A 27080-nucleotide genomic window follows, 5' to 3' on the forward strand; every position below is an offset into this window, starting at 1 on the left:
TTTGAGAATAAAACATCAAATATTACAAGAGAATCTCACCATTTGTAATTGTTCTATGAAAAATTTAAATACGTTTTTAAAAATAATTATTCAGATCTTCTTGAATATATCTTGCTATTTTCTATATTGTAATGAACTTTTTCTGACATGAATATAGTTTAACTTCTCGTTATATTTTTTTAATATTGTGAAAAAAATATTTAACTTTCTACAATTTTTTAATTATACGAATTTATGAAACTCTTGTGCAAAACAAAAACAACGTTATTTTGTTTCCAGTTCTAATAGTTACGTTTTAATTACGTTTTAATTATTTTTATTTGTTTTTATAAAGTATACAGAATGTTGCGGTATACTTTCCGCCTTTCCTGAGCATTGCCACATTTGTATTTTTTATTATACATTATAATAATAACTGCAAATATCAGAATGTTCATGCATAATATATCTAATTATAGGATAAATTTAAATGATCGCGAATATTTATGCGCACAAATGAGATATGATAAAACAAATATTCGGGACGATTTTAATATTTTAGCCTAGCTTAACCAGCATTGAAAGTTGAAATTAGTACGAAAGATGCACATTAAATGGAAATTTAGGGAAATTACAGTTGCTTAATCGCTTAAATTTTCAAAGTTTCAAGGTACATGCAAGTATTAAATCATAATTAACGAATTTCGCGGTGGGGAAAAATTTTTACTTCCCTCTTGCAACCTGTGAAAAACTCGTCAAGGGATCAGATCTCATTCCTCTTTACCAAGATTTAAATCTTGGCTGAAAACGAATATTATTTATTTACATGTTTATTATGCAATATGACGTATAAACGTAGAAAGTGTTAAAATATGTATTTTTAGGAAGTGCTAATGCTATATTCTTTCATGTTTTTTCTTAATATATTGAAGAATATATTTTTATAGTTGAATAAAATCGTTTGGAATTGAGAGATTATGCATTTTGAAATTAAACGCGTCATTAACCGAAATATATAGGAAAGCAGAAGGAACATGACTGCTCTTGTTTTTAGTAAAAATAAGTCCATTTAGTCACATAATTACATAATTCATGAGAGTGACCAGAGTTCGCGAACTGACATCTAACTTTTCCGGATACGTCTAATTCCGCGCAGCACGAGGACATCACGTTATTCCGGCTGTGTCACTTGCGGCTAACGCACCGTAGCCGCGAAGTGGTATGCGCGAGCTTAACGTCGTAATTTAACGTGCCGTGTTTCGCGAGGAAATGCATGCAATTCTCCGCGGCCGACGCTTTTAACGAAGTCGGCTAGTAATTAATCGGAAAACGCGGCGTAATCACGGTTACGTCAAGAGACGCAATCATTGAAATTGCGTTTACATAGAAGATAATTATAATTGCTTTATACTACGCTGCTTTCTGTTGTATGATTAGTGACAGATGTTCAACCGAATAAGTAAATTGAAATAAAAACGAAGAAAACAACTTTTTGAATTTATTTTGTTTATGATTTTAAATTAATTAAAAGATGTCACTAACACGAACGTCTCATGAGAATTTTTTTTCTTTTATTTTTTTAAAAATATTTTTTCACATTTTATATATTTCTTTGTTAAATTGTTATATTGTACAAATAAATTGTAATATAAACTAAGTTAAATAAACTTGTTTCACGAAAGTTTGGAATAATCGTGATAAAGAAACTATGAATACCTGAATCAATAAAACATATATAAAAACAACCTCGAAAACAAGGAATTATAGGAGAGAGAGATAAAAAATACGTGCTACTAACTAATTCGGAACATGAAAAATTTAAATCACACAACTCCTAAATTGACTATATAAAGTTGCACAAGTTCGCGTTCCCATATACGCGTAAAAAGTTGGTGCAAGTTTCATTTAGAAGTTAGCTCAGAGAGATAGTCTTTAAACTTTAAACGATTAAACGTTAAGATATAGATTAAACAATTTTCTTCGCGCATTTTCATATAATGTCACAAATCTCGATAATTTAGAAAATACAATTATTCAAGAAAATGATACATTTTTATTTCGTACATTATAAGAACTAATAATAATTTATAAATGATTAAAATATATGTTTCTTGATAAAGTCTTGTTTAAAACAATAAATATCTGTTTATGAACATTTAAGAACTAGGAGAAATACACAAACTTAGACTGAAAATTAATTACTGATTGAATACATAGTGATAGCGATTATTGATAAATTTAAATTTTTTATGAAAATCAACGCAAAGAAAGTTCTTTCTGCTCGCAACAAATAGGAATAATTGATTGTGATTGATTGTGTTATTAACATAATTTGGAAAAAGATGTTTGAAAATCTTATATTTTTTGGCCTATAATTTTTTATAATTTTGATGTTCAATAGAATCCTGAGACCTCAAATGTTTTCGAAGGTGAAAAAGAGATATGTATAATCGATAAAGCGCGAAAATTGTCCATGGTTTTGTGTAAACATTTATCTAACATTGTTTTATTAAAAATACGTGGCACGTAACCTTTCGAAAATAATAAAACTTTCGTGATGTCCTTAAACTTTTACTATTTGTTTTTGCTGGCCTCCCGGGGTTTATCCCCGTGTATTTCGCAGCAATGTGATGCTTGAGATTTAAAGTTGAACGTGAAGAGAAAGCAAATGAAAAAAAGCAAAAAAGCAAAAAAAAAAGAGTATGCAGCATAGTATGATCGAATTAATAAACGAAACTCACCCCTCTTATTTGCCCCACTTGTATTTATCAGAGTACAGGCCAATTTTATTGCGGCTTCGTTATATTGAAGACCGTTTGCTCGCTCGTCGAGAACCGCGCATCAGAGACGAACGATTCATTTCATCCTCCCGCAAAGCGAGGAAATAGCGGTTAATATAACCCAGCAGGTATTGAAAGTAACGGCCTCTGCTTATAAAAAGTTACTACGAAGGATAATGTGCCCCACGAGTATAACGTAGCGATGAAATTGAAACCTCTCACCAATCGCCAATTGAAATCACCGCGAAAAATAATCGCAGGAAGCAGTTGTGAGTTTTTTCGTCTTTGCTCTGAAACATCCAAAATTAAACGTTGCGCATTATTATTTAATAATTTTATCTTATTAAACATATCTGATAAGTAATCTTATTTAAGATATAATGAATTTTAATTATTTCAATTCGAAGTATGCTTAAAGGAGAGATGGAGAACAATTAAAATTATTTAAAAAAATATTTATTCAGAAATAAACTGAACATTAATAAATCAGAAATTAACATTATTCTTTCTTTCTTCATCTTCAAATGGATAAATGGTTAATTAACATAATTATATATTATTCGAAATAGAAAAGTTGAAATTTAGAAACTTTTCGAAAGAATGATTGTCCTACACAATGTCATATGACTGTCATACACACATATATGCATAATTAAAGCTCTTCTCTATATGGTAATTAATTAATAAATTTAACATACAATTTAAATATTCCTCGTCAAAGATAATTTGAAAAATTATACATTCTTTTTATATATATTAAACTTTAGAAAAATAAAAATTTAGGAAAAAAATAGTAATATAATATATAATTTAGTATGTAAATCTTATAAATTCTAAGCAGGGTTAAAAAATTTAAAACCTTATGCAGCTCATCATGGAAAAATGGCGATAATGGAATGGTTTTTCTCTTTCTCTGTAAGATCTAAAATGGAGAAAATTATTTTCTTTAGTAAATGCATTATTTATCAATTATTATTCATTGAACAATTTCTCATTGATTATATATAATTATGTATACAAGAGGTAGACTCCTATATTAAATTATTATAATTGTACAATGTATATATGCATACATAATGTGTATCTGTATATTGTTTCATGTTTGATTATAATAACCAGTCCCGATTATAATCTCTCATTATTATTACTCAACATGAAATAAAATTTATTTTATAGAATGTATTTACCCCCTTATATTTACGCTCTTCACACGTGATTGTATAAAAATTTATAATGTTTAAAATAATTTAAACTTAAATAATTTTTACAAATTTACTTTTATTATCTCTCTCCCTCCCTCTCTCCCTCCCTCCCTCCTTCCTTCCCTCTCTCTCTCTCTATACACACACACACACACACACACACACACACACACACACACACACACACACACACACACATATAATACAATGTAACATGCATATGACATTATTAAATTTGTTATATATAAGATAATATTTATTTTATATTTATCTTCTATTTCCTTATACATTTTGTAATATTTTATAATATTTTTGCAGTTTAAAGTTACAATTTATTTCTTTCTTAAGCAAAGCATTTCAATTTTTCAATATACTTGCAAGTTATATATATATGAGATAGAAATAGAGAGAAAAGTCGTTGATATATATTGCTCGATTTGTTTTATAATATTATTCATGTCTTACATCTCGCTTTCTTAAGCGTCATTTTTACCTTTAAAATATATTTATTCTGCTCGATTTTACGAGAAGTATAAATATCAATGTCGTTAAATTCTAACTTTGAAATGTTTCTTTGAGTGAATTTTATTTTATATAAAAGGTAGAAATATATATAAAAATATTCTATTAACAAGATATCTCTGATTTTCATTACGTGCGTAATATACATATATAAAGAAGAATATATTTTATCTCAATTATATCTTTTTATGAATTTTGTTGTTCACTCTCTTTCATCAACAATTTAATTAACGCCCTTTATTGAAGTGTTTAACTTTATTAATCGAAGAGAATATTATCAAAACAAGATACTCTCATTTTTAACAAGAGAATAAATTAATAATATCCGAATACTTGTAATACGCATATTTTTTCTAATAAATAATTCTATTTCAAAGCTTTAATTATAATTTAGTTAATTAAATACATATATATATATATATATATATATATATATATATATATATATATATATATATATATAATATATTTATTATGTAATATGTATATAAAATATAGTATAGTATAATATTGTAATCCCTCCAATTTTTCCAGATATATAATAAATAAAAATACTCGGTTCTTTTTAGACATAGTATCAAAAATTTTTGTCCGGATTTTAATATTTCACATTTTCAATATTGAAAGGCTTGTACGTTTTTATTTTTATCAATCAAGCTTGTATGTCCTTGTTTTTTATTAATCAGAAATATATGTATATTTCTTACGAACCAAATACTTTTAGTGTGATAAATACTATATTAAGTAGTGTATAACGCATCGATATGACGTATTAATATTATATAATCTTTTCGCTCAAAAAAAATTTAATAAAAGAATATATACATACATATGAATGATGATTACATACATATGTATATGTATATACATATTCATATATACATACATGCATATTTACTATTATTTTCATGAATAGATTTTTAGAAAATCCCGGATATTATATGCAATAATCTCTTCCAAGATCATACAGGAAGATTGACTAGTATATTAAGCATTATATCTGATGTACGATGTACATTATATATCATTTTTGAAAATTTATGAGGAAATCTATAGTATCATACATTAACCGAGCTACTTTACTACGATAAAAAAGGAAAAAAAGAAATCGCTTTACTTAAATATTTTCTTAGCATTATCGACCGTCTTCTGTAAGTTGACTGTCATATTTGCAAGAAACTTGATTTTTCAATGTCGATAATATAATAGTGTTCTCATTTATTCTTATCTTCCATAAAAATAAAAAATTTTATCAGTACTTAATGACAGACGAGATTGCGCGAAGGTAGTACTTTTCTTTGACGTAAATTTCACAAAATCTTTTCGGGCAACCAAGCGGGTTTCAGGTCACCGAATACGCCTTCATCTTGAGTGAAAAACGGGTCAAGAAGGACTAGCAGATCAAAGGACACGAGCACAAAGCTAATATCTCAAATGTATATCACGCGCGTTGCTCATGCCTCCGGCGAACAGTAACGTTTCTAGGAAATCGCGTACGGAAATTTCATCGTCACGAAATGCGAACAATATTCTCAGACATCCCCATGTAACCGGAACAAGGACCTTCAACCATGCTGAAATGTGCGCATCTAGTCTTACATTTATGTATAATTAATTATACATTTCATAAATTCATAATCACGCACCGTTGAGAAACGATCATAGTAAGTAACTATGTAAATTCTTGAACAATTAATCAATGGTAATTAGTGCTTGGTTGTATAGTTCCAAACTTTGACATCCGATATTTCGACTTGAAATTCATGGTAAATTAGTAGGATCCGAAAGGATTGTTGAAATTTAACTATAAGTTATTAATTATTACACAAAAAGATTTCGAAAACCGAATTTTCTATTCCAAAATTTATCCTCATATCGATTGAAAGAAAAAAAAATAACAAGTTGAATTGCTACAATTTTCGATTTATTTCGCGCTCTTTCATCGATTTCTTTTTTATACTATTTCTATGGTTTATGTTGGAAGTTGGCACAATTCCAAACATCAGCTTTCACATTTAAACTTTTTACATTTGGTGTTATCCTCTTTACAAATTTTATAGCGTTTTAGCTTTTTGACGTTATATTTTATTTACTTTTATTCGGGTGAAATAATGGCCAGACCATCAAGGCGCATGTGATCGTTAACGGTGCAGCTTGTCAACAAAGGTCGCCGACCGGACGACTTCCTCGTAAGCATCTTCTAACGAATTCAATCCGCCGGTCATGCTATACCGCCGAAGCCAGCGGTAAACGTGGAGTCTGAAAAATAGGCGTTAAATCAAAGCAGTCGTTACGAGGTCGAACGAGGTTTAACGGTTGCCCGCTCAAAGCCTCGGCGCCGCGCCGGAGGGATTCTCGTTAAGAGGCTTTCTGCTGGACTTTAACCACCCTCGCGCCACGATCGTCCCTACACAAACATTTGTACGCGTGGGATATAGATTTTTTACTTAGTATCTTCTTTGCGGAAGCAAAATAAATGACTTTGCGGGAATCCGCGTGGTATGGACAGATAACTACCTTTCTGCATCCAATTTTCCTTTAACCATCGGGAAAAATAAAATTATTTTCGATAAGAGATAACGCGTCCAATGTAACGTAGCCACAAGAGCCATCACGCATGACCGGCAATATTCCGTAAATTTTCATGGATGAAAAGTGATGCATATAGTGGAAGGTACTTTTTAGCCACGTCAGTTTGCAAGCATCTTCAACATATTGAAACGCTTGCACGTCAGAATCGATAGACACGGGTATGAAATATGATGTAAAAAAATTTTTTTTGCATCTGCATTACTCATTTCCGGTTCAAATGGTAAAAATGCAGAAAAACAGTATATATCGGCTCTTCTTGTTTATGCGTGTATAATTAATACGCACGCTATAGATATCGCATATGTATATTTTATGAATTTCAATATTATATCACAAACAATATTGAAATTCATAAAATATGTTAATGAAGTGCGCATTATATTTTATATCATAATATTTTCCCTTAAATGACATGAAAATAAATTTGTTGCATACACAAACTTTCAAAATGACGTTTTAATATAAATATAGGTATATAACATTTACGATGTAATATGCATTGCATAAGAATATTTTATTTCTTTTTCGATATTTTACTATAGCTAGAAATAAAAATTTTTAAAAACATTAAAAATGTTAGAGAAACGTAAGAAACATAAGAGAAATATAACATAGCTACATTTTTTATTAAATATAAATGTTCAAGTAAATATAATTATAATAATAGTTATGTAACTACAAATTTTATGAAAAGAAAATTCAATATCTTTATTTATCTATAGAATTACAAATATAATTATTTCTCAAAAATACATTAACAAGATCTTTTTTTGTTGATTGTACAATTCAGTTAAAACTTGTGATATTGTAATACTGTTGAAACAATTAATATCTTTTTTCGACCAAGGAAATTATTAATTCTTCTTCCTGCAATATTCTTCTACATGTATGTTTATACAAAAAATATAATTCTAAATATTTATAATTACATTGCTTTAAAATGAACATTATAAACATTCTTATTACTTTATTTATGTGCTACTGATATATGTGAGAATTATTATCATTTAATTTATGTGCTACTGATATATATGTGAGAATTATTATCATTTAATGAAATTTTATGATTAGATGCTGCATTAAAGCTGAAAAATCAGAAAGATATAAAACTAAGAGTTTGACTCATATTTATGCGCAGACGAGCTCATATTATAACGAAGTTCGACCTCGTAAAAGCCAACGTGATTTAATGCCAATTTCTCGGCGCATCTAATGGCGGTTACCATCGGATAGCCGATGACCTCCGGCACCGAAAACTCGGCCGGCTTTAGCACCCGTACGATAAGAGACTAGGCTCGTTACATTTCACGCAAAATTGCGTGTACATGATAGCTACGTTGTTACTGTCATCAATCACTTAACGGAAATAATATTCATAAAATACATATTTCGGTATAATGCTAATGTCATTAATTAGTCTGTGACCTGTATGAGAGAAAGACTATAATTATACTAATTTGAAATTTAACAAGAGAACTAAAATAACAGTAACAGCCACACAGGAGAAATTACATCATTGTTACATCAACGAAAATTGTTCGAATGAACATTGGATATCGTCTCCGTTCAGGCAAATATCAAGTTGATTATATAAATCATGTTAATGTAACCGGAAATTTTATCAATATATAATAGTTATAATTGTTGAATTAATTATTTCTCAAATTAATTATATAATTTATTCAAATACACTAATAGTACTTGTTTAAATCAAATTAATTTTTTCTTCGATGTGAATAGAGTTTTCTCTCCTATATTTTGACATTTATTTATATCATTATTGTAATATTATAGCTTTTTATTATTTTTTTATTCATAAGTTATATGTTCGTAAATTTGCATAAATATAAAAATTATCGAAAGTTTGGCTATAATATAATTAATAATTAATTTGTTTCAGAATATCCAGTGGCGGTTACGGCGGAAATAGTCGATGTTAATATAAATGTTAACATAAACTCGTTGGATGGCACAACAGGGAGACCGTTAGACGTCGACCTACCACCAACCTTGCCAATGACCTTCGGCACAGAAAACTCAACATCAGTTTCGGCGCAATCAGGATCCACAGCCTTGATGCCCTGCGTTGTCCACAATTTAGGAGAGGGCACGGTGAGACTTAATTATCAGAACACATTTAACCTATTGATTATCGTGTGATGATTTGATGTACAATAAGTAGTTATATTCCATCATTGATTATTCTACAAATGCCAATCAAATAAAATTGTCACTTTTTCAAAAGTAATATAAATAAGCAAAGGAATTTCTATTTTTTCCATAATAGCAAATACACAAAATGTATGTGTATATCTAATCTGAAAATTTAGTTGAAATTTTATATGGATTTACTATTACGGCTTAAATATTTTTTCATTGTAATGAGAAAAAGAGAATTCACATTTAAAACAGTATTAATCATCATAAGCTTTAATCGATGGATTAATAGTCTTCGAATAGAGTATAACCATATGGTTACCAATATTCTATAATAAGCACAACGAGGTTTCTCTACAACTAGCATTATCACTGCGAAATTCAGATTATACCTATTAGTTAAATTCGATTTTGTTTGTATCAGTATTATTATATGATAAAGGAAATTGAGTTTTCCTTTAAAGTATATGAATAATGCGAACATATAACACTAATCAGCGAAAGTTTTCATTGAAAATATTATTTACAAATAATATTAATTTAATATATATCATAAAACTGTATATGATAATAAATAGTACGGCAATAGAAAGTTGGCACAGGGTAAATTTAATATTAAATACAATCTAAGAATTCTTTGCTTTCTGCGCGAATTATTGATGTGATTTACTTAAAACTTAAAGCATTAAATGAGCGTAATTTTTTTCTTCTCTCTTATTTTTCTCTCGTCAAAATGTCAGTAAAGTGCTCAGTAAGTGCTTGTGATAATCGATCGATGCTTTTTCGTGAATAAATATTATTCTCAATGTTCGACGTGATGTTAGATTGACATTGTCGTGTAGCACTTTTATCATTTAAAAGTTTTTTCTTGAAAATGGCTGATATTGCACATAATTAACGAAAGAATATAAATATACTATCAATAATACATATATCAAAATTTTAGTAAATTCGTTGAATAAGGAAAATCAATCGATAGGTTACTTCAATGCGCGCCATTACCTGTTTCCTTTTTAGTTGACCCCGAGAGACAAAACAGCGTTACGCTTATTTGCACCTTAATTACGTATGCAGGACGAATTGGAGCAACGTTCTTGCAATTGTATAAAGTAAAAGCATTAGTGTCATCTAATTTCGACGCGGCAAAATAAAAGCGAGGATAAACAAGATTTTGTCGGTCTAAAGAATTTTCAACTTCAACGCTCTTTTCACAAATCTTGATAATACGATGACAACTTTCTTCATAATCGATGATACCGCCAAGCAAGATTTATAGCATGCAATAGATAATAGCTCCGTAGAGAGATAGTTTATGAAAAATTAAACTACTCCGCCAATATGAGATGTGCATAAGTTTTGAGATTTGTCGATTTTTGCCAATGCCAGGGGAAATGATATACATTATTTATTCTTTTATTTCTCCACATTCTTCTTTTTTACACTCATCTTTCCACACTTCTTTTTCTCGATCTACTTAATTATTTATCTAATACATATTGTTTAATATTTCTCACAATCATCCTTCCATTATGATGCAATATTCTTGTAAATTATAAAAATATATAAAAATATTACGGTTATCTTATAAAACAACAATGACAACAATTTTTATAAAATAAAAATGTGAAAAATAACGTTAAAATATAAAATTACATTAATAATATAATAATAATATGAAAGTAATATCAATAATAATAAATAATAATTAATGTGTCATAAAGATACGCATTATGATTTCATTTATGTGCATGTGCAAAATATTTTAATACATAATATATCTCCCTCTATTTTTAATTAAATAAAGTGATTTTAAATATAATAATTTAATATATTGTAATATGATATACGATGTGTGTAAAATTTAAAAACACGTGTAACTTCGTAAATTTAAATTGAATCACTTATTCGGAAAGTCATGTAAGTCTAGTTTTAAAACATTATAAATTTCAATAATATGTAAATATAAATCGATGCAGTGTGTAGATCATAACTGGACTCTAGATGCTAAAGTTACAGTATTTTGAATGTAGGTGACTCGATAGCTTTCCGGATATCGATAAGCTATTAAGCAATACAAATATCTCTCTAATGAGATTATGATGTAGAAGATGATAAAGAATTCAACATGCAAACATATACACATAAACATATTAATTCACAATCAGACTAACTTGTCAGAGAAACAGATAAAACATCCTTCTCGTCGCATAAAATTCTGCGGCATAATTTCATTTTAGAAGAATGGAATTCGTGGCAAAAGAATTAATGCCGATTACAAGTTTAAAGCGCCATTTAATTAATCCGTTGTTTTCAACTGCATTCGCGGCTTCTTACGCAGCGCGGCAACTTTACAATGTAGCAGACGCGCGAAACTCTTCTGGCGGTTCGTAGTTAACATTGTTATAAAGTTTGTTTTCTTTGTTTGCACAATAACTTTGCCTGCACGCATATCAACACCAAGTTTTTTCCTACGAAGGGTAGGAAACGCTAAAGATTTACATGTCGCAGTCGACAATGGTATCCAGAATAGAAAAATCTTCGTGAGCTAAAAATATATACGAATAATAGGGGAAGATCTGTGAAAATATCAAAGGTATCGTTGTCATTTCAATAGACGAATGTCGGCGTAGCCTGTCATAACTTAAATACAACTTGTACTGGTTTGCTCGCAATAACGTTACGCTGATTTAACATGCGACGCAAACATGGAGCAATACAATCAAATAGAGTTTAATGAACCGTTTAATGAACCTATTGCTTGTTCAACTTCATTCGCCATTGCATATACATATATCAAAGTTGGATAACGTGACGAGAGTATTAATTATTGACTACGTTTGAAATAGGTTTAATAATCGGGCAATTCATTGATTCGCGAAAAGTGACAATATAAAAGTTTACAATATATTATATAAAACTTATACTTAAAAAACGTCGGTCCATAAAATTTTATTGTTTACAAAATTTTTTCTTGTTTGTGTGATTTCGCATTAAGAACTATACAGGGTGTCCCATTTTAATGTCCCACCCCAAATAACTTTCTTATTTTTAATTTTAGAAAAAGATGTTTCAGACAAAAGTTGTATGGTTTCAAGGTGGTGTCATTAGTTTGACCTTGAATAGTTACTTGAAGGTCACGTGAAGGCCACTTTCAATTTTTTAAATGGAATCGCCTACTTTTTGTTACATATTCTTGCAGCTCATCTCGAGAGCTTTCCAAAACACTATAATTAAGTTAGTTTTCATTAAGTACTTTCCAAGTTATGAGGCTTGAAATCATTTCTTAATTTTACATAAACCGTAAAATATCTTGTAAAATATTCTTTTTTCGATTATCTTACCATAATACTTTTATGTACAAAATAATGAGAGAAATCAATTGGTGTAAAGAAAACACATAATTGTTTCGAAAAAAAAAATGTAATTGTTAATTGCAAATTACATTTTTTCTTTCGAAACAATTATGTGTTTTCTTTACACCAATTGATTCCTCTCATTATTTTGTACATAAAAGTATTAAGGTAAGATAATCGAAAAATGAATATTTTACTAGATATTTTATGGTTTATGTAAAATTAAGAAATGATTTCAAGCCTCATAACTCGGAAAGTACTTAATGAAAACTAACTTAATTATAGTGTTTTGGAAAACTCTCGAAATAAGCTACAAGAATATGCAATAGAAAGTAAGGGGTTTCATTTAAAAAATTGAAGGTGACCTTTACGTGACCTTGAAGCAACTATTCAAGGTCAAACTAATGACACCACCTTATGTCCCCCTTGAAACCATACAACTTTTGTCTGAAACATCTTTTTCTAAAATTAAAAATAAGAAAGTTATTTGGGGTGGGACATTAAAATGGGACACCCTGTATATATTTCCAATTCAGGATTGCGTAATTTAAATATAATGAATTTTCAATATTTATATAAATAATATTATCATACGCTTAATAAAAGAAATTTTTAGAAACAAAATTTTTCTTTTATAATAGCAAATAACCTTTTTATAATATTATAGACTTAATAAGATTCTTGATTTTTTCTGGAAGGAAATTTTAAAAAAAGCATCGCACGGAAGAATGTAATCCACTCTCGCGTACGACGTTTGACCATTTCTAGAATTTCAAGAATTTAATTAATTAATTTACAGTACCGTGTCGCGCGCGGTTGGATCTTATTAGAAATAGTTCCTTTTGCATCTTAGAAGATGTAGTTACGGCTAGGCGTAAATTGCCGCGCGACCGAAATTCCAAACTGCAATATTGCATTAATGCTACGATAAATTTAAAGCGCTATTTTAATTAATTTAATATTTGCGGCGCATTGGTCATTCCGTTATTTACACGCGCCAAACATAAGTGATGATATGCGATGCTGTCACGAGTAACATGAAAAATTGCACGTAGAACATTTTTCTTCTTTATCTTTGCTGTTTTAATTTGAGAAAATGTCGGAGCAAAGCTTTCTGATGCTCATACGCGTTGGAAGAAGTTATCAAAGAAAATTACATTGGAATGTGTCATAAGTAAAGACAAATAATATCAGAGTTACAAAGAGAATTTCCGAGACATGAAGAAGGCAAATCTGTTTTATGAAGTACGTTGATTACAGAAATTAAATTTTTTTTATGTTTTCTATTTATTAATATTTCCTATTTATTAATTATTGGGAATATATTAATTCATCTAAATAAACTAAATGTTATCTTTTGATATTTTTTTTTGTTACAATCTCAGTAATAGACACTATCTTTTTATTCGACATGACTTGCTTTCAAAAAAATAGAATGCTATTTATCCACACACATTTACACAAATTCGCGTTTCTCTATATCATATACATATGTTTACACAAATTCACACTTTTCCATTCACATACACACACACATATCGTCGGATAAATACACAACGTAATTATAATAGTCTCTTGAGATATAAAAGAAAATTGAATGAATACGCAACATGTGTGATTTAAATTATATTCGGCGGGATTTCAACGAAGTATTTTATCGATATGGGCGCGATATATTGGCACGGAAATTATACGACGAAATATTAAAATTAGATACAAATTGTCGGACATATTGTTCTCCAAAAAGTAATTGGAGTCATTCGTGGCATCTCGTTTGCAGTCGTTTACTATCGCGCACGTTGTTCCTCGGGCGATGTTCCGGAAGTTATTACGGAATTATTACGCCCTTCCCACGAGCGCTCGAGAATAATTGGCGCGTTATAGGACAGAGGAGAGCAGGCGGCGCGCGTGAGTCAAACGGACACAGGTAGAAATCGATAGGGACAGCCTCGTCGAACGACTCGCCCGGTCGTCGTTATATATCCATCGTCATTGTCAGATACTACACGCGCGTCGTTTTGCGAGCATATAAGATTTCATTGCTGCAAACTGGAGCGAACGCTAGCTATAGCGAAAGCGAACACCGGAACATCACAAAGGGAGTCAAGAGATGGACTATAATAATAAGAATCAGCGTACGCGCTTTTCCATTTCATCGAATTGGTATTTCAGAGAAAATTAGATTCGCCTGATAAACTCACGATGTGTGATCACGGGCAAGCTTTCGCTTATACGGCAATGTGAGAACCTCGTGCATACGTTGAGAGCGACGTGAATTATGATGCTGCATACAGATAACAATGAAGATAATAAATGATCTTTCGCATATATGCAAGAAAGAATATTCCTGCAACTAAAATTTGTTAGTTCACCAGGATATATGACTAAAAAAATCCTTTTGTTTAATAAATAAAATTATTTTGTAAAATATTTTTGCATTAAAAAATTAAACCATATACTTAAAACAATTCTTAGATGAATGCTCAAACGATATTTGAATATCATAAGTGAGTTTCACGCCTTTTTTGGGTTTCTGCATTGTTTGATATTATTACGATCTAAAATGAATACGCGTTAAATGCAAATATGAATTGCGACAGTGATAAGAGTACGAGGGAAGATTTCGATACTTCCAGCAAAGATTTAAAATCGTATAATTCGGACACGTCAAATCCATCGTAAGTTGCACAGCTCATACACTCTTGCCCTTTCTTCTCTCGCGGTGATTCATTTTTTTTTTCTTCCGTTCGAGCGAACGGAAGTAACGACGTTACCATTCCGAGTACTGGGAGTTGCTGGTAGGTTGCGGAAATACAATCACGGCTGAGCGAACTAGGTCGCACACCGCCAACCTTTTTATCCGTAATTTACAGCAATATTTGGAATTCGTTCAAGAGAGACGAACGCCCGAGCATAAATCTAATTATAACGGGGTCGGCTAGATTGCGGAGCTCGGCAATCCGAAGACGTCTCGGTATGAAAATACACGGATGCGCTCGATTTCTCGATGTATCGGCAATCTTAATGAATTTGCGATTGCGTGTATCCTCCGGTCGGATACAAAAGATGCCGAAAAATTATCGGAACAATCAATCAAGTATTTGCGATAATTTATATTTATAATATTCTATAATTGCAGCCACAATTAAGGCTAGATTTAAAAGAGAAATGAAAGGGATGATAGTTGCATTCGATCGTAAAGTAAAAAAATGCTCTACTTACTAAGTTAACCCTTTAACTACGGGTATGTATTTATACTCGTCATCTATTAACGACAACTCTAGTTAAAAGAATAATTAATGGATTCAATTAATAAATTATTCACTTCAATTAATAGATTATTTACTAAAAATTTTTCGTGAGATTAAGAATAATAATACACATTATTTATGTATATTATCTATCTATATATATATTTTAAAATTTAATATTTTTTCACAATATTTTTTTTATTAAGAATCGTAAACGGTGCTTATAAAAATAAAAAAAATATTTTTTTTATTAAGAATCATGAACGGTGCTTATTATAAAAAATATAAGAAAATCTTTTATGTTTTATATATGCGAAATATTACTCAATTCATGTATAAATTTTGAAGTTTTTGCGACATTTTCACATATATTTGGACATATTTTCTTTATTGTATTTTATTACTCACTAATATAGCTGCTCCACTAATTGTAGAATATTTTCCGTTTTATATTCCAGCATTTTAACAAAAATTATATTTGTTCCTCTAAATTCATTTTATTGAAAGCGAAAAGAAAAGGGAATATGAATAAAAAATTGCTTTTTATTGAATATATAAAATAGATAGAATTATATAAATGATAATAAATATTAAAATGATAATAAATATTAAATAATATAATATTTATAAAAATGAATTAACTAGAAAATTTGTTAAAAAATTTTAAACAATCAAGAGATAAGAAGAAGTTTCAAATTCTAGAATTAAATAAATAAAAATATGTGCTCTCTCTCTCTCTCTATCTATCTATCTATCTATTTATCTAACAATAAATAGATGACATATTACTTATATATTGCTATTTTTACTAAAATACGCAGTCAGATATTTATAAACCTATGCGACATAACGTATGAAATATAATTTGAAAATTGTCTTTATTTGTATAGACAGCAAGTGCAAGTTTATGTAATTTAAACTTATGTGCACGATTTTTTAACTTTCTTATATCGAATCTGATTCATATGCATAAATATACAGTCATTTGCAAGCATCATGACATACATATAAACACAAAATGTATTCTTCTTTATTAATAATAATGTTATTACATCTTCATAAATTTATATGTAAATATGATTTTGTTCTCGTGCTTACTTACTGCGCAACAAGAGATCAGAGGAACTCGACCGAAAGAGAGAAAGAGGACGAGAGAATCTTTTTCTGCATTATTTTGTGTACTAAAATACAGATTGCATAAAGTTAAAGGGACTTTATACACGTGAGATGACCTATTTAACGTTACTGTTTCGGAAACCGTTGAATATCTTATGAAATGTATTTATTACAAAAATGAGGTGGATTAGCACAAATATTATATCTGTCATATTCTTTCTTTGTGAGCTATCAAAAATTATCAAAAGTATTAAAAGTATTAAAAATAAATTGTTTTACTTTTATGAAATAAAAGCATATCATTCTTGCTGTAAAGTTTGAAAGATAAGCAAATCAAATTATGTGTAATAATATCTAACTGTAAGTAAACAATTCTGTTACACAATGTAAAACAAATAACAATAAATAATAAACATAAGGATAAATACAAAAATATATTAATATTAAATATACACGATATGAATATACATGATATGTATTAATATTGAATATACACGAGAGCATTTCAATAAATAAAATAACAAGAGACACGCTATACGAGTACAGTTACTAATGTTATTTTATTTATTGACTTATCATAATAACGAAAGAATCAATTAAAATATCTCTTCTAAAAGAAGGAAAATACGAATGTCCAATATATTTTATTAAAATATAAAAAACTGCGTGTGCATTATTCGTGCAGAAAACGGAGAATTGAAAATACTAAAGAAATGTCGATAGAACGAATAATAAGAGAAAGTATGGAATAATTATTCGAGCAAGTGTATATACGTACTCGAAGCGTTTGCAGGGCACCGTCATTACATCAAACGCAATCTTTTTCTCGTCATCCATAGTCGCGCCACATCGAACGGGCGACCGACTTATAGCAGAAAAAAAAATCACATAACAACTCGTCTATTTTCTCCTTTCCTCTCTCTCGCCCATTTCTCGTTCATTAATATCGCACTGGAGCACCGTGGAGAAGCGCGCGTATACGCGGTGCCATTAAAATATTCAAATCAAAGCGAGCACCGCGGCTTTTGTTGCCCGCACCGTTCTAGTGCGCTTTCTTTTTCTCTCTTTTTCTTCTTTTCTTTCGCAAAAAAAATCGATTTTTATTTTCACTTCTTTGAGGATTTGAAGCAGCACTATTTCGCAATTTTGCTCGAATAATCTCTGAAACTGCGCGACATCGTTGAAATGACGAAGTGCGCAATCTGTAACTCGTTATGCGATATAATGCGATGGCGAATGATTGGCGGACGCGGGAGCGAGAGACCATAGCATTGTGCGGTGAAAACTCTTTGGGAATCGCTAACGACCTGCAACTCGATAATTGGGCAGCTGCAACGAGAAATCTCATCTGCGCGTGAAAGCAACGCAGCATCGGCATCGGATGTGCCATCTCGCGCTTCACTTGCACCCGGATATCGCTCAATAAACGTGCACCGCACTCGGGGAGACGCTCCAAGGTGTGTAAATAAACCTATATGATATACCCGATGGCATTCCGTATTCGAGAAGATGCTGCGAATGCACACCTGCTCGCGCGTGCGGTCCATAAAAACAGCGCGGCGCCTCGAGAAATCGCGACGCGACCGATGGAGCACGGAAATGACGCGCGCGACTTCCGGAGAATTTTAACTTCACGCGACGATGGAGAAAGTACATCGGGTGTGCAGCAGGTGCATGATCTATTAAGCGGATGAAGTTGCGCGTTTCGCTTTGTCACATCATTTTTTCTCTTTGAGTTAAATAAAAAATGTTATTAAGAATCACGTGCAAATAATATACGTGAATTTATAATTGACATTGTTATTTATAATATTTTATTTTTATTTTAGAATTAATATTTGTTATCTTGATGAATGTTGTATTTTAAATGATAATTAGAAGGACGCTTTTAATTTTGATTGATGTAATTTCTTATTAACTTTTAATATTTTTACTATTTTTATGTATGCTTTACAAATAAAAAAAAAACAGATTATTCAAATCAAATAATGTATTATTATCAATTTTATTAATATACGTTAACAATAATTCTTTGAAACTCTAGACTCGATCGATATTTATATTTCTGTTGCATCGTTTCATTGAAATACATGGCCAGTATTCTAGGATATAAATCGATGTCGCAGGTGACAGTCAGGTAATTTCTTTTATCGAGAGAAACGATTCGAGGGATGCAGGGCATCGGGATTGTGAAGATGGACAACGGGAACTCGTGCCATGAACCGGAATCGCGCGCGGCCCGTTTCGTTGCACATAAATTGTACATGCACGATCGATGCAGCCGATACTTTCTAAAGAGTAAGACTCAACCGTCATGCTGGCACGTATGAGGCATGATGGTTACGAAAAATCGCATCGGGAAATGTGACGGGGGTCGAATGTTGGATATATTCGACGAGAATTTCTACTTGCCACGCGACGAACATGTGTGGCATAACGTGAGAACTGACAAATACCGCGCGAGTGCAGTGGATCCATGAAATTCTAGTATTCTAGGGCCGGAATAAGATCTGAAATAGTAAATCGCACTGCGCGCTATAAATCAATTTACGCGCTTTGAGTTGCCAACGCTGCCATTATCAGAAAGTTTATTTTTTCAACGAAAATATATCGTTTAGATGCAACATAATAATTGTTAAAATGTTTCTCGAATATATAAAATAAAATAATTACATATATAACATATATATTTAATATATATTTAATTTATCGTTATTTTCTTCTTATTTTTTAAAATTATCGAATTTATTTATATGAAAAATTTGTTTCATTTTCGGTTTATCAATATTTTTCCATTATGATTTATCGATAACACATAACAATAAAACAGAAATATAACATAAACATGCTAATTGAAGACACAATAGATGCATATTTTATAAATTGATATAAATATAATAAATCACTAGGTATAATCTAAAGTTATTGCATTTGATTTCATAAATATATTCATAAATGTATTTTCATTGTGTATGTTGTGCTAAATGCATATGCGGTATATTTTATATATAAATAATGCATTCAAATTTACTACCCCTGAGGTAGCTTACACTCGCGCGAAATTACAGTGGTATCCATCACGCCTCCATGCTTCTCAAAATGCGGGGCAACAAATGCGTTAAAAAAAACGTTATACATTAGGGCAATTATATTATTATATTATATCAAGGGAATGACTTCTCCGATCCTGGAAACGATCTTACAAGAGAGCACACACCGCGGCGACTTTGCAATTCACAAAGCAGTGTTGGAAAATCTGCATAAGCATTTGTTTGTTCTCCGATGCATTTGCATCTGTATCGCATATAAATAGATAGAAAATTATGTCGCTCATATGCATATATCGCGAGCATTACTTAAGAACTCGCGAATTTAACCAACAAAACGAAAAATAAAGAGAGAGAGAGAGAAGAAAAAATATAAGAGCAGAAACACGGTGCATTACGCAAGAAAATAAAGCTCGTATGGCGGATATAAATAGAAAGATAAATAAATGTGACAAATAAATAATTAAATATCACATGCGCGACAAAGGCTTTTGTGTTCGATAAATACATCCAATCTTTATGACGTAAATTATTCGCTGTTTTATCTCTTGTGAGAGCGATCCGTATCGGTGAAAATTGCGTGAAAAAAGAGGCATGCGAAAGGCAGACAGCGGTGCATGCATTCATTCAAGAGGCTTTTATTGACGTCAGCGAGTAGGATCGATCCAAATTGGTCGAGCGCCGCGCATTCGGCGGTGCTCTCGGAACAATGAGTACGTAGTTAATCCATTTTTTTTCTTAACTGTCGACTTTTGCGCGAAACTGCACCGATCGCAATTCCGTGGCCCATAGGCGTTCATCGATGCAGAAAATCGATGGCGTAGCGAAAATGGAAAGAATGCAAATGCAGATACATACATATTCTCGCGTGTAACGGTGTTAAGTATCCCATGCACGTATATATATATATATATATATATATATATATATATATATTTTGTACATATATCGTATGTATGTGCTTATATGCGCCCGCGGGGATTTGCGCACGTGTGTGCGATTCATTCGTTGAACGGTGCAACGATAAGTTTTCGAAATGATAGCTTGATCATGAAAAAGTTTACATTTTGATATGTAATTTTATCTGAACAGAGAGATTCGTGTAAACTATAATATTTTCTTTGTAAAACTCGAATTATTTATTCGATCAAATTGGGATATATATTTGTACTCGACAGTAATTTTTCTTTTCTACAGAGGGAAATATTACAAATATTAGAATATTAGCATATTCATTTAATTATATTCTTCTTTAGCGTATTTCTAGTCCAGAGTTTTTATAAGTAGCCATAGAGAGAAAAATATAAAAATAAATAAAATACTGACATACACTGCAAGTCGTTATTGGAGTGTATTTTTTTTGCGATTCACCGCGAAGGACGGTATTTGCATTTTCGAATTTTAAGTAAAACGCACTGTATACTAGAGCACCGCAAGCGCCAGTTGGTCAAAAAGTAGAACGGGTACAGCATGAAATGCATAAATCATGGTGCAGCATGAATTAGGAGTGATCTGCAAAAAATAGTACTTTTAGTTATATGCATACATGTATTATTTGCATCCAGTCAGTGAGTCACCGGCTGCACATATATAAATGCGATACATATGTGATGCGATGGTAGGGAAAATATATCTATAACCCGACGAAATGCATATTTCATTGTAGCATGAGATAAGTGCACTTGGTTAAAAAAAATTGCAGTTCCGAACGGAAGCGCTGATGAGAATTACTCTTAAATAAGAAAATGTATTTAAAAAATGGCTCCAAAGTGTAAGAAAGAAAATTCACAAAGCGGAGCGCAATTATCGCCCATTTATATTGGCGATAAAATTGGCGCTTTAACGTTTAATGAAGTGTCATATAATGCTGTTAAGTGAGACTGAACCTTACGTCTGCAATAGACTATTATTTGAAGTACGGTGCATTGTCATGAAAGTACATTCCACATACATTACGCTTCTTTATTCTTCGAGAAACTGCCCGAGGGAGAAATTATTCTAAGACCGAATTGGAGAGATACGGAAGGGCGTTATTATAGCTAAGCAGTGTGTTACAAGTGCGGGGCCTTGTATTTATCGCACTATTTCGAGAATGAAGAGAAGAGCGGAACGAGAGAGAGCGTCGAGGAAAATTGATGCCGAAATGTATAACATAGCATTTAACTAATGATTTCATTGTTTTGCACGCAAATTTTCCTAAGATAAATATAAAAAACATTTATATAATTAAATAAATAATGATTATTTGCTTATGGCTTGTTTTCCTTTTGCAATATTGTCAATTTAATATATTTTAATACGATATACAATTAATCGCTTTTAAGGGAATATTGAATTATATTATATTAATATCATTGCGTAATTAATTACGCTATTAATGTTGTTACTAATTAATTCATGAAACAATGAACTAACCATCTCTGAATAAATTATTTTACACATGATAAGGCAAATTGTGGAAATAATTGGAAATAAAATAATTAAAATGACACTCAATCTTTTTAAAACAGAATGTATGACTGCTATCTCATAATTTAATTGATCGGAATACAATCAAATTTAAGATTGAATTTAAAAAAGAGCGAATATTTGCCGTTATTGTTAACAGCGCATACTGAGTACGTACACATTCCATCGTTTCCGCAAGCAATAAATGTGTGTTTATCACAATACTTTGGGAATAAAAGGAGAAAATAGCCGCATTCTTGTATATATACCGGAACAGACTCTGTTAGCCAGCGCGCGGTTGTACAACCATGTAAATAGATCGATTTCAATTGGTGATTGTGCTATGCATCCTCGGATTTCTCTCATGACCGATACAGTTAATTCATTTTATTTCCCGTAACTTTTCAGTCTTCCATCATTTTTCGTACGTATATCGCATATGCCGTCAAAAGCATCATCTTCCTCGTTTCAAAGAAGAGAATCAATACGTATCGGAGAAAAATTACACAACAAAAGAGCCGATTGGGCTGTTAATTTCCGCTTCGTGTATTTTCATCATATGCAATTATTTTCGATTCCATTAAAGATGCGTTCATTAATCAAGTGGACGATAAAATCGATTAGAATATGGGCGTGGTTATTTCAACCCCTTCGCATCGTTGCTACAATCTACTCTGTATCTTTTCTTAGATTTATCTCCCCTGTGAGAGAGAGAATTCCTTCCTTCGGATAAATAAATATCTGCTTGTCCTATAACGGGGAAATATGTACCGCGACGGATGACATGATATTTGTTTTACCGTGCTCGTCCGATAGGTTTACGGGAGAAGGGAAAGACAGAGGAAGAGAGAGATTGTATCTGGAAGCTGTAAAGTGCAAGGAGTATTTATCACTTCGCTAAAGCAGCTTAATGATCCGTAGGAGCTCGTACCGAACGGAATTCTCCTGTGCAACGTATTATCCTGCTGTCCAGAAGACATTAACGTGCCAAGCGCTACTTATAGATAAAATATTTACGGAATGGGAGAATGTGCTTTTAATCAAAAACTTTATAACAACGTTAAAACAAAACGGAACTCTAATTATTTGTAGAAAGTTCAAATATTTTTAGATAACGTAAAAGGGATCGGATTTTGATAATGTAATGTTCAACATACACACGCAATTTATTCGAGGAAGAGAATGAAGTTTCAAAAACCGCTTTGAAATCTTATTTATAAAATAGGACATTTTATTCCTCTCAGTAGAATATCAATTATCTTGATTATCGGTAATCAGTGTCGCGCTTAGATAACTTAAAATAATCTAGATACAGATTAGATAAATCATATACTTATATATCTCAGATAAGATAAAGATAATTCGGTTTGAGTGTATCTAGATAAAAGATGAATTAGTTAAATATTTTATCTAGATACTTTTAAGATAATATTTAAAACAATGGTAATTATGCACTTTACGGACGACCTCACCGATTTCAATGATCTTGACATATGTTGTCAAACTCACTCTCCTGAGTAAGTATCAAAAGGTTTTAAGTGTCACTATTTATTAAAAAGTTGTTAACGAAAAAAGTTTAATGAATATAATATGATTTTGCCACAGCATGTACGTTTAAGAAGGTATATTTGATGGAATACATATTTAATATATAGCGAAGGTCATCATTAAATGTAGAGTAAACTTTGTTTGAGTTGCAAAGTACATGCTTGGAGACAATGGGTTCCGTCCCCCCTTCGGAAGATATAACCTAACCCAAACCTATTTCTGATTTAAAACTAAAATTTGGTTTGAGATGAACCTTGCTTCGCGTGAAAATTGCAAACCCATGTGAACTTCGTTTTATCTTGTAAAGTACATGCTTGGAGACAATAGGTTCCGCCCCCTCCCCTACGGGGGGGCTCCACTTCCGGAAGATATAACCTAATCCAAACCTATTTCTGATTTAAAATTAAAATTTGGTTTTTAGAATAGGTTTGGGTTAGGTTATATCTTCTAAAAATGAAACCTTCTTGCTACGGCCCCTACGGCTACCAGCCTACGGGGGGACGTAACCTACTGTCTCCAAACATGTACTTTGCGAGATAAAACGAAGTTCACATGTGTTTGCAACTTTTCATGCGAAGCAAGGTTCATCTCAAACCAAATTTCAGTTTTAAATCAGAAATAGATTTAGGTTAGGTTATATTATCCGAAAGTGGGGCCCCCCCCGTAGGGGGGGGGACACACTATATCCACGCATGTACATTTCACCTTGACTCTTAAAATGTACATAATGTCTAAAAATTGCACATAATTCGTAAAACTTTTTCGTTAATAACTTTTTAATAAATAGTGAGCGACACTTAAAACCTTTTGATACTTACTCAAGAAAGTGAGCTTGACAACATATGTTAAGATCATTGAAATCGGTGAAGTCGTCCGTAAAGTGCATAATTACCAAAACAAATTAGGATATATAAAAATAATACATTCGAGACAAAAAATTACAGAAAATAAACATGTATTCATTTGACAACAATAACGAGTATAGGCCGTGTCCACAATGTCAATGTCAATCGACCAATGTGATTATGACTGCGTTCCACTTAACGATCGCAATGCTCGCAGAATCATCTTATCCTTGTTGTTTGCTAAAAGTTAAACAAAGACACATCATGTTTACGAATGCCGCGATCATTAAGTGGATCACTTTTAAATCCGTATTACATAGGTTGTGGGCTCGATTACGGTTGAAATTGACCGATTAGAGTAGCCGGCCAGTAAATTGCTATGGTTTAGAAAAATTGTACTCAGTGCACACTGATTACATTATCTTAGATCTTTTAATAAAAGATACCACTTTTTTATATCTGAGATACAGATAAAGATACCACAAACTTGAATTATATAGATAAAAGATAAAATAAACAATAATTGCATCTAGATGAAAATCTAGATAATTTTATCTAAATAACGGAAAACACTGTCGGTAATGTATCAATTAACTGAATTTCCGTAATTAAGAGATACGAATGGTCTTTATCGTAGATTGAGTTTTTATTTGTCTATTTAAGTCGCATTTCAAATCGAAATGCTCGAAAAATGCTAACTTGACTTAATTATTCTTCCCGTTTCCAAGAATTTTTAAAAAAATATTTAATTTTTATTATTATAATAATAATGCATTCTATAATTATGTCATAATTATGTTTTCTCATAAGGATAAGGAGATTTTTTCTTCTTTGTTCAACTCAATTATCCGAAGCATTTTTAAATCAATACGATTATCAGCGTCTTTTATACGCAAATAAAAATCTGTTTTCGTAAAATATTCTATAAAATTCTTTAAAATAAGGAAAAGAGAGAGAATTGAAAGCACGATGTAATAAGCTCTGAAGGCGCTATCAATAATTCTTCCTTCAAGCACGAATAAAATTGCAGCCGGTGGCTATGTAATACCTTTTCCGCGAATATGCCATAAAGCGTTCACGTTCCCGCATTCGATACGCTTCCCACGAAACGTGCTTCACGATTGACGCGTTAAGCACGTCTCGATTACTTACTACATCATCGATTCATGGCGTTGTCGTTGCCGGATTTGCTGTAAGCTGCTTTAAATTTCCGTGACAACGCGCTAGATGCGTTAGCTTCCCCCTATCATTGAGCCTCGCGGAAATACCCCGCTCTCATCCATAATTAGCCGAAAATTGAATTTGTCGCTTAATGAATCCCCTATTACGCGCAATGTACTATACACATTATTACCTACGTTTCAATGGCACGGCATTGATCCTAATCAGCACAGAGCACTGCGTTTCCCCCCGGAAGCGTTGCCGCAGTCTCGACGATGGAGTTGAGAAAGCACGCAAGAATTCGCCGACGGCCATTCTCTCCATTTATCGGACTCATCCCCTGCCCCCTGTCTGCATCTACCCCATACTCTGTTTTCCCGGCAATACAGCCAATTCTGTTCGCGAGCTGTGCAATCGTTCTCTTTTCTGCAATTCTTCTCACCGGCTTTTAAACGGCGCACATCGTCTTCTCTCAGCTTCGTCCATAAAAGACTCCGCGAAGAAAATATCTGCAGACAGTGAGTAAACATTCAAAGCCTCATCTCGGAAATTGCGCGAAATCGTTCAGGCAATTTTAGCGTCGCGTCGTGACGCTGGTGATGTTAGGATGAGGAAAGATTGAAAAGAGGCAGTTTAGAAAATAAGGCGGATAGGAAAAAGAGCAGGGAGAATATATACAATTTTATCACCAGAAAAAATGCCTTTCTTCTTCCGGATTTCGCAGTTTATTGCGATCGTTTCGAAAACTGTATCGACTATCATCGGGATATTTGCATATTTTATTTCAGTTCACGAATCATGAAAGCAAAATAAATAGTGACAATTTTACAGAATTTTACTATCAATATAATTTGCTATATTTTATATATCTATGTTGAAAACTGATATATTACGTTTTAGTTTGTGACTACAAAGTTTAAAATTTCTCTTTATATTTAAATCAACGAATGCTAACATAAAACATATAATATCAATATTTCTGTGAAAATAATCATAAGTTTTTAGTCCACATGCATATTTTACAGGAATAAATTTTAGCGATGTTTTTCATGTTGTAATAATATATGACATATACGAAA

The 27080-nt window shown here is 31.5% G+C and overlaps 1 protein-coding gene across 2 annotated transcripts in view; it reads left to right on the forward strand.

Moving 5' to 3' along the window:
- The window catches only part of LOC145969909 (lachesin), a 118180-nt gene that overhangs the window by 60300 nt on the left and 30800 nt on the right, over positions 1–27080 (forward strand). For both annotated transcript variants that reach the window (XM_083096236.1, XM_083096234.1), the window contains exon 5: positions 8976–9187. In XM_083096236.1, the coding sequence (XP_082952362.1) occupies positions 8976–9187 (212 nt within the window). The remainder of the gene's footprint in view (positions 1–8975; positions 9188–27080) is intronic.

This window comes from Camponotus vicinus, unplaced genomic scaffold (genome assembly GCF_025532165.1).
Source record: "Camponotus vicinus isolate PSW18456_S1 unplaced genomic scaffold, iyCamVici1.0 SCAF_4, whole genome shotgun sequence".
NCBI lineage: Eukaryota > Metazoa > Arthropoda > Insecta > Hymenoptera > Formicidae > Camponotus > Camponotus vicinus.